Source organism: Talpa occidentalis, unplaced genomic scaffold (assembly GCF_014898055.3).
Source record: "Talpa occidentalis isolate TD23 unplaced genomic scaffold, MPIMG_talOcc4v2.1 talOcc4.2, whole genome shotgun sequence".
Taxonomy (NCBI): domain Eukaryota; kingdom Metazoa; phylum Chordata; class Mammalia; order Eulipotyphla; family Talpidae; genus Talpa; species Talpa occidentalis.
In genome coordinates, this window is record NW_023602073.1 from 111,989,463 (window position 1) to 112,004,328 (window position 14,866).

Here is a 14,866-nt window from a genome sequence, read left to right on the forward strand (position 1 = left end):
AGTATTCTGGACTGGAAGTCTTTTTCTTTGACTACTTTAAATATCACTTGTCATTTCCTTCTTGCCTGTAAGGTTTCCACGGAAAACGTCAGTCTAAGGCTGTTCTTACAGGGTCTTTCTCTTGGTGCTTTTAATATTCTGACTGTCATGACTTTCAACATTTTAATTATGTGTCTTGGAGTGTGTGGGTCTGGCATTATTTTGCTTGGAACTCTTTAGACCTCTTGGGTCAGTCAATCTGGTTTGTTTTCATGGTCGAGATGGCTCTTGGCAATTATTTCTTTAAATAAATTTTCTGTGCCTTTCTCTTTCTCTTCTCTTCCCGGAACCTCCATCCCGGCTGTTATTTCTCTCTAGGCTTTCCTATACAGTTCTGACGCTGTTCATTTTTTAAATTCTTTTTTTCTCTTTGTTGTTCTCTTTGTGTGTTCTCCAACACCGCTTTCAGGCTCGCTAATTCTCTCCATTACTTGTTTTTGTTTGCTGCTGAGGCCCTTTATTTTTAAATTTGATTATTTTTCAAATCTGTAAGTTGTAGTTGTAACAGTCTCTTATTTTCTCAGTCTTTGTCATGTTCCTGTTTTTCATCATCCATTATTTTTCTTTTTTTTTTTTTAAGATTTATTTATAAGCACTGGGCACAGTCAGAAGCGCGGGAGGGTGAGAGAATTCACCAGAGCCAGAGCAGGGAGCAGAGCAGGCAGAAGGACCGAAGTACACTGCTGAGGGGAGCAGCGGGCGGCAGGAGAGGTCTGCGCGCCATGTGGGACCCTCCTCCAGTGGCCGGGGAGCAGCCGGGGATCGAACTGGCGCTGCAGAGGCTGCGGGCAGCTTCACAACCCAGAGCTCAACCGCTGCGCCACCGGGGAGGCCCGGGGCAAATTGATTCTTGATGCTTGTAACTGCTTCCCTATACTCATGGGGCATATCCTAGTTAGGCTAGATTGAAGCAGCTCTGGGTGGGTTTTTTTTTTTTTTTTTTTTTTTGGCTCCAGCATTTGTGGTATGTTCCTCTGTTCATTTTTAGTTTCTATTATTTAGAATAGGGAGTTTACTTTTCTTACCTGAAATTGGCTTTATACCCCTCCAATAAGAAACTGGGTGTAATCCTAGTTTTAAAACCCATGATCTTCATGTGTCTATTATTTTAGAGGTGCCACTGCTCCTGTTCCAATGGTTGGGCACTGGTGCTAGCAGTGGGTCACAGGCGGAAGGAACCAGGGCAGTTACCTCAGTGGTGTGGTAGGGAGACATGATCCCTTCTCCTCGGACAACACCTCAGTCAAAATGTCTTGTGCAGTCTCACACCAACCTTATACTCGAGGCTGTGGTTTAAGCTCTGAATAGAGAGAGCCCTTAGGACTATGGTTGAGACAGGGCCTAAAGCAGGAATTTTTCTCTTGGTTTTGAGTATAGGGGCCCACCCTGAGGCACTTGCTCCTGGTATTATTGATCCAGTAAACTATGGTTAGTGAGTGTTCAGTTGTCTTGGCTGCTGCCGGGGTGGGGTGGAAAGCAGGTGTCTTGCATTATCACAGCCTCAGGCGGCGACTAGTAGCTCCTCTAGGAGACACAGGTGATCCGGATCAGACTATCCTGATTTTGGCCACAAAGTGTTATAGTTTAGAAGCCTCGGCCTCAGCCAGTAGTCATTACAGTGTACCCTTACAAGTTTCCCAGTACGCCATCTGCCCTGCACAGCAACTCTGTGCACCACCTTCTCCAGTCCCTGATTTTAAGAGTGCCTGGTGCAAGTATGTGCCCTTGAGTTAGTAACATGGTGTGTACAGGAGCCGCCCCTCTGATTGTACTGTCCCAATATTGCTTACCCCTTCCACCTCACTGGCAGATGTATGTGGTCGTCTTCCTTTTCTCTCTCAGCAGTTGTTGACTTCATTCTGTTGTGATTTGTTTTAGTATGTGGAGAGCCCAGCATCTTCACTCTGCTGCATCTTATCAGAGTCCCAGAATAGACTATTTTTTTTCCCAAAGATTTATTTATACAAGAACTGGGGTACAGGCAGATGCGTGGGAGGGTGAGAATTCACCAGAGACAGAGCAGGGAACAGAACAGGCAGACTGACTGAAATACACTGCTGAGGGGAGCAGCGGGCCAGAGAGGAGGTCTGCCGCACCATATGGGTATCTCCCTGGCTGGCCAGGGATCGAACCTGCGCTGCAGAGGCTGCGGACAGCTTCCCAGCCCGGAGCTCAACCTGCTGCACCACTGGGGAGGCCCCAGAATAGACTGTTTTTAACTTTAATTTTATGACCAAAATTAGTGCTTTTCCAAAGGAGTGCATTCCCAGGGCATAGGGCCTAACTCATATCCATGGCCCATCATTATTTCCTTGAAGCCACCCTGGCCCTCCCTCCAAAAAAGATAGCCGTGACAGCACCAGTAGTGAATCAGGCACTCACAGACAATAAAATGGCATTTTCATCTAAAATTGCCTGCATCTAATTTCCTGATCACATTTTTTCTCCCCAAATATACACAGAAATCTGATTTTATTCTGAGCATTCCTCTCCAAGACACTTTGCTTTGTGAGTCACTCTCAGAGCTTTGCCAAAGTGACAAGCAGAACTAAGAATGAAGGTGTGGACGTGAGCAGCAGTGGGTTTGGTGGTGGCTTATGACTTTCTTCTCAGTCCCAGGTGCTAGAAACAACCCATGCCTATTTTCCTATATAAAGTTACTATGTAGAACTGGAGCATTAAACGTATGATTTCCTGTATTTATAAAACCAAAAATGGTTAAAGGTAACAAGTCTCACTGTATCAGGAGAAAGACAAGGTGTTATGGGGTTGCAATGAGACTGTCCTCAAGAGGAGCAGGTCCTGCCAAAAGTGGGGAACATACCCAACTTGGCTGCCTGTGCACTGCTACCTTCTTCCCCCCTTCATGGCAGTTCTAAAATGCTGCTTGTAGCCAGGTTTATTTTTACCTTATAGGATATGACTATTATGAGAAATACTATTCTGAAATTAAGAAGTTTCAGCATGAAAGCTTGATAGACCTTAAAGGACTATCCCCGTGCTGCTACCATGAAAACCAAGAGTAGATGGAAAAATCAAGATGATGCAGTTGTTAAGACTTCACTAGTATAAAGTACAGCTCTTGGAGGCGTTTAGGTTATTAGGCAGCATGTCTGACGCAGGGAACAGGCATCTTCTGAGATTGATGAGGAAATGCTCCATGACAGTCAGCAGGGCTGAATGGAGCCACACACTGTGCCCTGGTCGTAATCATCCTCAGCAAAGCGCTTCGTAGCACTTCCTGCTGTGAGAATTCTTTGTATCTGCTATGCACATTTTTATCCATTTCCCCCTCATATATTGGCCTTCTGTGCAGACACTCTTAGAAAACAGTTATTCATATGCAAGAGAATTGAACTAGGTTGAGATTTCTGTTGTGGGAGGAGGGAGATGGAGTTGTGAGTAGCTTTTATTAAATCTTTACATCTAAAGAAAGGAAATGGGCAGAATGAGAGAAAAGGTCTTTAAAAACTTAAGGAATATTTTGTGTCATTATTTCTTTAATCACTACTCAGAAAATGGAGATTCTTTTTTTTTGTGGGTGAAAGCAAGCTATTAATAGCTCATCTAAAGGGAGAGAAATAATCATAAAAGTATACTGGAAGCTCTTTAAATTTTCTTTTTTTTGTAAATTAGGTCCAATTTTCATCATTCTTGCAGGTGACAGTTACAGAAACGGAATGAATCTCATTAGAAGGCAGTTAAGCTACAGACTGTGATGACAGATTTATAAGGGAAGCACTTTCCTGAAGAAAAGGAAATACATATGCAAAGCACCTTAAACTGCTATATTGGGGCACTCAAATTGAAAAACTCTTTCAGTTTGGCTGTGTTGAATTGTAAATAGGTTAAGAATGATATATATTCTGCTGAAAATACTGTCTTGTTACTAGATAAGATGTGAGTAGCAGCACTCACAACAGCTTCAAAAGGGAAACTGTGTTCCATGCAAGGGTCAGGAGGCCTTCGTCCAGAGGACTAGCCCCAACCTCCTGAACAACAACAGATTCCCAGAAGTGATTTATTATGTCTCAGCAGGATTTAAGAGAAATACGTGCAGAGATGCTATTTGTATCTTTTGATTTCATACTTATATATACTTGAGGGAGTTTGTAGAGTGTGTGCGGGGTCCTCGGGGTCTCTCTGGGAAAGGTGTCACCAGAGCTCCCATGTCAGCGGCACGCGGCGAGTTCCCCAGGCGGGTTTCTCCACGAGACAGAGACGTTAGTTATATTTAAAGAACAGGTTTATTAGGGAAAGGGAAAGGGACAAGTTTGCTGAGAGAGGCGGGCATGGGTGCAGGCAGGCGGCCTTGAGGAGAGCGGCCTGCGCTGAGGGAGGTCAGTGAAGAGAAGCCCCGGCAGGTACAGGTCACGGGCAGGCAGGAGGCTGCTGCCCTGCGGAGGGAAAGGGTTGGTGAAGAGGCACCTGCATAGTCACAGGTGGGCAGTGGGAGTGCTGCCCCAGCCTGTGCAGAGACTGCATCGATACAGTCTTTTCTCTTCGGGAGGGCTCACTTCTCTGTGGAGTGGCCTGCTTGTTACTGATTTGGGATAATTATGCAAAACTAGGAAGGGACCAGAGATTCCAGGGTGGGCCCAATCTCCTATCTTTCCCCTCAGGCCTGTGCTCCACTCCCTAGAGCATCTGATCCTGCTTGGCTCTCCTGCCTTGTGATAAGGCCCTGGCACCTGAGGGTCCCGACCTCTACAGCTGGGTTAATGGTCATGTTATTCCCCTTGACCCCCGCCTCCTTGTGAGAGTCAGGTTTTAGTCTTGTGAGGCCTCCTTTCCAGTTTTTCTAGTCTTGTCCTCCATCATAATCATGAGAAAACTAAGACTCACTGTATTTGAAAGTACTTCTTCTGGCAATGGGAGACCTATTTCTGCTATGTAACGAGATGATTACTAAATTAAAATAGAAAAAAATTGAATTTAAAGTTTTTAAGAAATAATTTTTCCTTTCCCTCTGAAAAGTCCTTGCATCAAGATTAATTGTATCTAAATTAAATATACATGGGTAACAAGTAGATGCACAGAATTGTCTAAAAGGATGAGAGCTAAGTTTTTCCTAGACTACTCTGCTGACTTTTTTTATGCTAACATTTTGATAAGGGAATCATATTAGGCTTGAACAATGACTTATAGTTACATCATTAAAATTCAGGACAGCAGGGTAAGATTTAACATTGGCAAGATAAAATCACACTGCCATGTTCCATATTTTATTCAATTTTAATATGGTTTCCATTATTAACTCTTAAAACAAAATGATTTCCAGTTTAAAAAACAATGCACTGACCACATAATTCCTTTTTCATTTTATACAGTTTTACAAATATCCTAAATACACATTTTGTGTTCAAGATGATGGCAAATAAGATTAACTGTACAGTACATAAAGAAAGAAAATATTTTAAGTATATTTAGAAGCAATAGAAATGTCTATACAAAACAAGCAAAATGGAATAAAATTTATTTTTAAAGTATTGCAACAGGCCCACAGGTTTGTAACAAAAATGTCTTTGCACAGTTCCTCACAATGCCCCATTAATAGCTAAAGCAAGACAGCGCTTTGTAGAAAATAATGTTTCAAAATGCTACACATGGTACTATTGTTTGCACAGTTTGATCAAAATAACAACTCTACTCCGAGTCAGGCAAAACCTAGAGGAAATATACCAAACAACTTGGAAAATCATTTGTATAAAATTCATTGCACATTATTTTACTTAGTTGTTTGAAAAGTAAAAAAGTGTATTTACAAAATATTTCGCAGTCAAAATTATAAAGTGAATGGATATCTCTAGATAACACGTCTTGATACAGACAGTTCAAGGAAAACACACCAATGTTTTTTAAAGAGGTTTTCAGTGCTCCTTCCACAGGGAAGTAAACATGATCTACTCAAATGGATTTACAAGATGTTACACAGACTGGAGCAAATTCAACACCTGCATTATAAAACAATGTTAAAAAGGTGAAAGGATGAGAAATCTGTACATTATAAGAAGTGAATTATTCCAGATCAACAAGTACAATGTTTAATTCAATTAGCATAAAAGTTTCCACAGTCTTCAGATAATAGACGGACAGTGAACATACTTGACTTGATGGAAGGTGAAAAAGCACCATGCACAACAGTTTAGTGGTAAATACTGGAAAAAAAAAAATAGCACCCGGAATTCTGTGATATTGACAATTTAAAACTGGTCTAGTAATTGCCGGAGATATGGTGCCTTGGATAATTCTCTATTTACTCGGGAGAGTTTGAAAAGTACCGGGCAGTTCAGAGAAGCACACGGGATATGTCGATCAAAGCAACCTGTACAGTTCTTGCATATCTGAAAGTACAAAAGTAATATATAAAATAGGAAAGGTTCTATGTATACATATAAACAACAAATATAATCCCTCCTTTTAGACCTACCACAGATTATTGGCAGACACAGGACACATAATGCATTACAGAACATTTCATTAATTTTTGGCTCTTCGAGGTCAAGCCTAGCCATACCGTCTAAAGGATATTATTTCACAGAACTTAATTACTAAAATTCCTTAGGAGTTCATTCCATTCCTGTGGTCAACTTTCATTTACGAGGGAATCCTACTGTAATAAGGTCCATGTGATTACCATTCAAACACCATTTACCATTACCCTTTCAAACACTGTCTCTTAAGTGAGCTATAAGCACTTCTTTTTTTGCTTGTTTTGTTTTTCAAATTATTTTGATTTTTTTAATATGCTAACCATAAAAAAAGCTCTGCATTTATGTTTTAGAAATGTCCCCACAGAACAGTATATCTCCAGTCAACTGAGGGCACAGTTTTTCTGAGCACAGTAGTTAGTGTACTCTTTATAGACCAAGGTACTGTTCTCTTGTGAAGACTTTCTCTGCCAAAGACTCAAATCTATTTCCTACTATAGAATTGGTGCATTACAGCTCTATGTATTGCAGCTACACTTAGGTGCTAGGACAAACTGATAAATATTTATGCACTCCGTGCTTCTCTGGCAAATAAGCCAGGATGGAATTACTTGCCTCACCAAATTTAACTCAATGTTTAGTTTCAAGATCCTTTATTGGTGATTTAAACCACATGTATTTTTTTTGATCTGTATTCTTTTTGCTGTATTTTTTAAAAAAATTTCAGATGCCTAATTAATTTGGATTCTTTCATGTTTATTACTGAAGGTGTTTAAGTTGATGAATTCTTCTGAGATCTAATATGGCTGCCTACAATCTTATATGTAGTGTTTAATAGTGAGTGTTAAAAATTCCAAGTGGAAGGGTAATTGTTTTCCATGTTTATAATTAACTGCTAGTTTTATAGTGTTGTGTTGACAAATGCATGTACTATTTATTGGAAGTTTTTAAAGATTTTCTTTAAAGACTAAGGTATAGCCATTTATTTTTCATTACATAAACAACTGAAAAGCAGGTGTCTTCTCTAATGCTGGGTTACAGGGTTGATAAAATTGTCCTATTATGAATGATTTCTATTTCTCATTACATCTCTTGTAGCTTCTGCTTGAAAATTTCCATAGATTATTTAGTGCATAGAAAAATCCCTAAATTAAAAAATATTCATGACAGATGACCCATTCTTATTTATAAAAGCAGTATGACATCTTTTAATTTGCAGTTTAAGAAATAAGACATTATTGCAAGAGGTTCTAGTTACATTGATGGCAACAACCAGTACAGTGTTTGCCACTGAGGGCAGAAGACAGGAAAGCCCTAGGAGAGACCACTTGCAGCCTTTAACTTTAGTGGAACCCGGAGATCCTGCTTATGCTTGTGCTTTGTACTAGAACACAAGGGAATTTTCTGTGAGGGCTGCTTGCTGCCAGTGGGGCACTGAGTATTAAATAAAGTGGCTATAAATTGGGTGGTAATCAATCCAGTACATAGTGCTGCTTTGTTCATTCAGTACATATTTACTGACCACCATGACGGGCCCAACCTTGCTAGATACAGCTGACTCAGCAGTGAGAGAAGAGCATTCTGCCCTCACTGGACTCACCTGCAGTCTAGCAGGGAGACAGACTAACACACGCAATCACAGTGAAGCAGAGAATGTCATGGGAGGAGATGCCTTATGTGGGAGAGATTAAGGTGCATTAATGAACCTAAAAGCTCAGTATGGGAAAGTGATCCAATGGACTGCGGTAGAGGGTACTGGAGTAGGATGGTAACAGAGTGGGGAGAAAAGTGAGATATTTAATAACTATATAGGAGACTGGAAGGGAGAAGGGAAAGCCAATTTATCATTTCAAGTTTCTGGGGTTGCACAAAATAATCATACTGTGTACATTCCATCATCCTTAATGAGAGCCTAATGCATTTGGTATGACTGGCTATTCTCTAAAATTTAATTTTGTACCAATACAAACTGTAGCAGCTAGAACAACAAAGAGGATAAATAGTCTACAATTTTACCAATCTTTAATTGCCTTTCTATTATCAGTTTAATGTAAGAGCCTAGTCTGAGATAGTTTCTCTCCCTTTAAGAAATCTGCTACTTTGGTTTTTAAGCTATTATTTTCTTTATTTTTTTTTTAATAGAGGCATGTTATTTGTTTTGTTTATACATGCACTGGGTACAGTCAGAAGCGTGGGAGGGTGCGAGAACTCACCAGAGCCAGAGCGGGGAGCAGAGCAGGCAGAAGGACCGAAGTACACTGCTGAGGGGAGCAGCGGGCGGCAGGAGAGGTCTGCGCGCCATGTGGGACCCTCCTCCGGTGGCCGGGGAGCAGCCGGGGATCGAACCGGCGCCGCTGAGGCCGCGGGCAGCTTCGCAACCCAGCGCTCAACCGCTGTGCCACCAGGGAGGCCCAAAGCTATTATTTTCTTTAGATTTCACTTTTCAATTTCAAGATAATTCTGTTTTGTTGCTTATTTCTGCTAGAATGCCCACATTAAAAAAAAAAATAATAATCTCTGCATTTTGTATCTCTAAGTCAGCATGGCTACTTATTGACAGTGTATTATAGGATAAAGGATTTAACTCCTTTGTATCAGTTTATCTATAAAAAGGGCCTAGAACAACTCTGGCATATAAGACCCAATCATGTTAACTACTAGTTTATTAGCAATTTTCTGTGAAAACCAGAGTTTTATGAGAATGGTAAGTAGAACAAAAGGCACTTTTCTTTCTTCCTAAAAAAAAAAAAAAACTATTATAAAGGAAGTTGGGCAGATGGACATTCTAGTTCTAGGTTTTAATTCTCAATACATATTTCATGAAAAAATGTTTTAAGTTTATTAACTTAGAATCTTCACACCAGTTTCATATTTTATACTATGCCTCAAAAGTTCACTACATTTCTTTCAAGAAGCAGACTGCTTGGGGTTCTGAATCTATTGAACAAGACCATACCTTTACAAGGTGCTCCTGTTTACGTTCCAACTCTCGAATTTCTTGGTTGAGTATGACTGCAACATGCTGAGGTTGGCTCCGACATTTACTACAGATGCCATGCTGAGTCAAGTCATCACACACCGGACAGTGTAAGGTAGTGAAATATTGTGAAATGGTGCCTTTCCGACCTTCAGGTTCACTCCGAGAGGAGCTGGTGGCTTTCTGGATCTATAAAAACATCAACTCAGAAATAAGTTTGAGCCAACGTCACAACAGAGTTGATATTTTCATGCTAATTACAGGTTTACTATGGCATTATTTCATTCAAACAAGAAATACTGAATAGCTACTATGGGTTAGGCACTGTTCTAGATACTACTGCTATAAAATGAACAAAGTCAAAAGATTTTTTTTTTTCCCTTTTGGAAAATCTTGGGGTTTTGGTTGATACATAGGTATATGAGATCATAAAACATTAATTCCATGTAGAAAATGGATATTGTTTGGATATATAATTTGGGCCACAGAAACAAAGCAAGTGGAAGGTTAAAAAAAACTTGTAGGGTACTAAATTTAAACAAAAATAAAATGAACATTTCAAAATATAGTAAGATACATGTCACCAAGACATCTATACCTAAGAATTCTTCACTGAAGTTAATACTGGTTTCAGTGATCTGTCTTTTGTTGCTCTTCTTATACTGAAATAACATCATATTATTATATCCTTGGCCTATTTTTCTAGTGGCTTATAAATCACTTTGTATAAAAGTTAATTAAGTCAGCCTCTTACAAATCACATTGATTTAGCCATTCTTATGGTGATGAAATGAAAGACAATAATAAAGGTCTAAGCTTTTTGATGCAGAGACAGGATACAGCATAACTGATGATAGCAGACTCTCTGAAACAAAGCTTCAATCTATTTCCTATCTTACTCTTTTCCTTGAGGCCATGAGTACTTACTCAGAAAGAAAATTTAACTATCAGCTTTTATCAGTTTGCCTGAATGCCCTCACGGCCTTTCATGGCATATCAGCAAATGACTGAACAAATCTAACTCTCACCAGAAGATAAATATTACTCTCCTAGAAAAATGTATCCCAGATTATTACAGAATCACATAACATACCTTCAGGTTTCTAATGAGTAAATTAAGAAAGAAGAGTTCAAGCAAAGCTCCTTTTGCTAACATTCTACATTGCATGTTTTACTTTAGTATGACATTTCTTCAGTCTAGTTTCTTCAGGACTATGTCTAGATGCTATATTCTATATATTTCTTAAAACTATTTGAAAGAACTTTTTGTTCCCTTTCATTTAGCTTTTATTTGGTTTATTTGAGTTATTCTGTAAAGTGCTTATCACTGAAATAGTTGTTGGACTTATTTTAAATAAATAGCTTCTGTTAGAGGTAAGGTTTTTGTATAAAATTGCTTGTTTTAGGAAACCAGAAAAGTGTATTTATTGCCTTTGCCAGTTCAGGATAACAGAGCATCTGTTTCTCATAGTACATAAATAAAATTTTTAGTTCTACTAGACATTTTAAGTGAATTCTCTTTCAAATAATAGCACAAGTTTAGTTAGCTTACCCTTGGTAACTCATGATACCAGCTGAAGACATCTATACCAATAAGTGAGAAGATTCTTGCCAGAGGTGGAAGGATTTGTTTGGTGATGTAGTACGTGGCATTAAGTCTCAGAGTCGGGTCCTGCAGGACTTCTACTGGGCGTCTTACTAACTGGATAAGTGGTACTCCGGGGGTCCCATAAATGATGACATATGGCACTCGCTCCCCAACTCGAGGCTCAGAACGCCGGTCATAAGTAAGCATTTTCCTATTTAAGTCCAAATACAATATATATACTCATGAAACACATCTTCCCAACAAGTTGAAAAAGAATTAATGAAGCCATGAGCAATTTACAAGTGGTACCTTCAAATTAGAGATAAAACTTTTTTTTAATATAGTTGGCACCAGGTAGATATTCTGTAAAAGTTTAAAACTGATTCTGTAAAACTGATTATTGCTATCTACTTGGAAAATGATGAATTGGCAGAGTTCTTATTCTTAGACATTTCAAAGTAGTTACTATCATAAATCTAACAATGAGAGATAACACAAAACTTTCCTGAATGATACCATCTAAGTGCTCTAGAAGATCAACATTGATTTTGATGTAAAATAAGTCAATCAAGCTTTCTACCAGATTATAATTTTACTGAGTTTGGTTTGTGAAGGAAAGATCAGAGTGGGTTTCCTTTCTCCTGTTCAGAGCTCACAAAGTATGAGGTAGCCTCCATTTACTTTTAGTGAGGTTTCAGGAGGGCAGGTGAAGAAACAACTGTGTGCTGTGGACTTGGTATCTTTACATGTACTCCAAAGTATACAGAAACCCAGGACTGCACTTGCTAGTTATTCAGGTGTGTGTTGTAATGGACCTCATTACCTTGTAAGTTCAAGGGCTGGCACACAAGCTCCAGGTTTGTAAGAGGAACTTCCTCTGTATTCCTTGGCAAAGATAAAATCTTGTATGCTGGCCTTTCCCTCCAGAAGCTTCATGCATTGTCGCTGAACATACTGTTTAATTAAACTTATATCTCTTGTTTCAAATAGAAGCTTTAGAGAACGCTCAAGTATCTTAAAAGAAAAAGATGTACATATAAAGATAAAATATTCCCCCCGTATTTATGATCACTATTGTTATACTTTTATGTCTCTACTGGGTAATTTGCTGATATACCTTAATAATCTGCTATTTATAATGGCTGGATAATATTATTAGAAACTGGAAAATACTTTGGAGACTATATAGCTTGGTATTTTAACAACAGAATATCATGTAGTTTGGGGAAAATCATATTCAATGATATAAATGAAACATTTAAGTTTTCCTTAAATAGCCAAAAGTGCTCTAGACACAAGAAACCAGACATGATTTCATGTATTGTTTTTTATTTACACTGTAAATAAAAAGGGTCTTGTGGACATAGGAAAGTTAAATATTTCACCAAGCAGTGAAGTCAAAATCAGTCCTTTTGCCCTTTGTTTAGTGTCAATAAATACTATATATGTGTATATGTAAACATACATACACACATAGAGAAAATTATGTGTTGGATGTATATTTGTACTAGAAATGACTGACATACAGTGGATTAAATTTAAATTAGTTTCAGGTGAAAGTTCTGTATTTTATTTTAAGCACTGGAACCTAAACTTACACAACTAGTTTGCTAATTTAGCTATTCATATAACTGCATGACAGCATATCAACATACTGATAATAGTCCATCTGTTATGTTTTTAATGTTCTCATAAAACTCAGTATATAGCATATGATTTTTGTTTGTTATAGAAGAAGTCTGGCTCTGAGTATAGACAAAAAATCTCAAATACTATGGTTAAAATTACTGTAGTTGCGAAATTTGGGCATTTTTATAGTACCATCATTCAGGAATCTTCCTAATTTGTATTTGACACCTCTACTGGCATTTAGTTAATCTAGGATAGATTATATTACTCATTAAACTTCTCTGTTGCTGGTTTCTTTATTCTGCTCCCTAGTTGTTGGGGTTATATATGTTGTAATTTCCAGGTGACAGGAAATTCTTCATACTTTTTTTTTTTAATGTAATTGTGATAAAAGGTAAGGTTTGGGAAGAAGTCACACGCTAAAGACTAAAATCAATTAAATTATTTTCACTAGAAATGAAATTCTCAAAAACCATTTAGTTTCTTTTAAATAGGCTATAGTTCCTCCACCCAGATATATACTTAAGGATTTTTATCAAATACTTTTAGTCACTTATTTCTTAAATATGAAAACAAACATAAAACTTACTTTAGAAACAGCAGGGCAGGAATCTCTTCTAACTGTTTCTATTCCTTTTGCATCAAATACTGGGTCCTTTTGATCCAGTGTTTCATACATGTAACCCACATACCTCTTTTTTGTTTGTAAGACACAAGGCAAGTATACCTGTGATGGAATTAACAAAATACCACTAAATAACCGTTTTTCCCATACTGTGAACATTTTATTTTTATGTCTTTTTCTCTTTAACCATGTGTCAGTTATAAAAAAAATTCTAAATATGGTTTATGGTCCAAACATATGCTATAACACCTGGAGGTGAAAGCACACAAAATGAGTTGTCTTTACTTCCTGTCATTTAGTTCCTTTCTGGCACTCTCATTTGCTCTTACCTCCATTGACACTACTCTCTCAAAAGTCATCAATCATATCATCTTAGACAATGAAAAAAAGTAGAATCTACAGATGGTACAAAATTAAAATTGTAAGAGAATATACAATGAAAAGTCCTGTTTCCCCAGCATCTACTTTCGTTTCCAGAGATAATCTATGTAAACACATTTTCTTATACACACAATGGTAATTTACTGTATATGCCATTTTGCATTTTGCTTTTCAAGTTAATATATCTTGGAGAGCATTCCATCCTAGAAAAAGCACATGTAGTTTTATACAACATTACAGTCCATGCATCATAATTTATGTAAACTACTATGGGTCATTTAGGTTGTTTCCAATCTTTTGTTATTATAAATAGTGCAGCGGAACAATCCTGCATGCACTAATCTATAGGATATATTCTCTGAAGAGGATCAATGGGTGTGTTTCTTCCCCCTCTGCCCTAATCACACTAAATATAAAGTGTCTAAATCCAATTAAAGGGCAGAAGGTAACAAAGCTATCTACTAGAAATCCTTTTAAATTATAAGGACATACAAGAGTTAAAAATAAAAAATGGGAAAAACTATGTTATAAACAGTAGTCTAAACAAAGAGGTAAGTATCAATTTGTCAAGAAAACAGATACTTCTAAATGTGTAGAACTTTAAGACAGAAAGAGGTAAAGCTATAATTATACTTGGAGATGTTAGCACCTCTCAGTAACAGGGAGCAAATCATTAAGAACAGAGACTTCAATAACACTATCCATTCACTTAAGTAACATTTATGGATAATGCTCAATAACCAGAATATGCAAGGCTTTTCAAGATTTTATGGTGCATTTACTAAAACAGACCATATGCTGAACCAAACACAAATTAAAAAAATATAAAGGCAACAAAATCATACAGACCATGTTCTCTGACCACAGTGGAATTTAATTAAAAAATAGTAACAAAACATTTCTGGAAAATCTAAATGTTTGGAAGTTAAACAACATTATTTCTAAATATGGTCATTACTTGAAGTCAATGAAGAATGAAAAAACAAGGCAGCAAAATTTGTTGCTAATATAGAATTTTGAGAAAAAATTAAGGCTTTAAATATTAAAAAGATTTGTTTAAAGTCAATGACTTAAAACTTAAGGGGAAATATTTACTTTTTCAGCAGCCCAAAATCATTATTGATGTTATTTTATTTCATTAGAAAAATATTTTGATTTTCAAAATATACAAAAGGTGTTAGCATAAAGGTATTAAA

The 14,866-nt window shown here is 37.6% G+C and overlaps 1 protein-coding gene across 3 annotated transcripts in view; it reads right to left on the reverse strand.

Annotated features, from left to right (window-relative positions):
- Positions 1-5,259: 5,259 nt before the first annotated feature.
- REV3L (REV3 like, DNA directed polymerase zeta catalytic subunit) overlaps positions 5,260-14,866 on the reverse strand; it is a 139,712-nt gene continuing 130,105 nt past the window's right edge. For all 3 annotated transcript variants that reach the window (XM_037520237.2, XM_054699115.1, XM_054699116.1), the window contains exons 28-32: positions 13,254-13,391; positions 11,859-12,049; positions 11,000-11,246; positions 9,427-9,636; positions 5,260-6,383 (exon numbers count right to left, since the gene is read on the reverse strand). In XM_037520237.2, the coding sequence (XP_037376134.1) occupies positions 6,243-6,383; positions 9,427-9,636; positions 11,000-11,246; positions 11,859-12,049; positions 13,254-13,391 (927 nt within the window). In that variant the 3' untranslated portion in view covers positions 5,260-6,242. The remainder of the gene's footprint in view (positions 6,384-9,426; positions 9,637-10,999; positions 11,247-11,858; positions 12,050-13,253; positions 13,392-14,866) is intronic.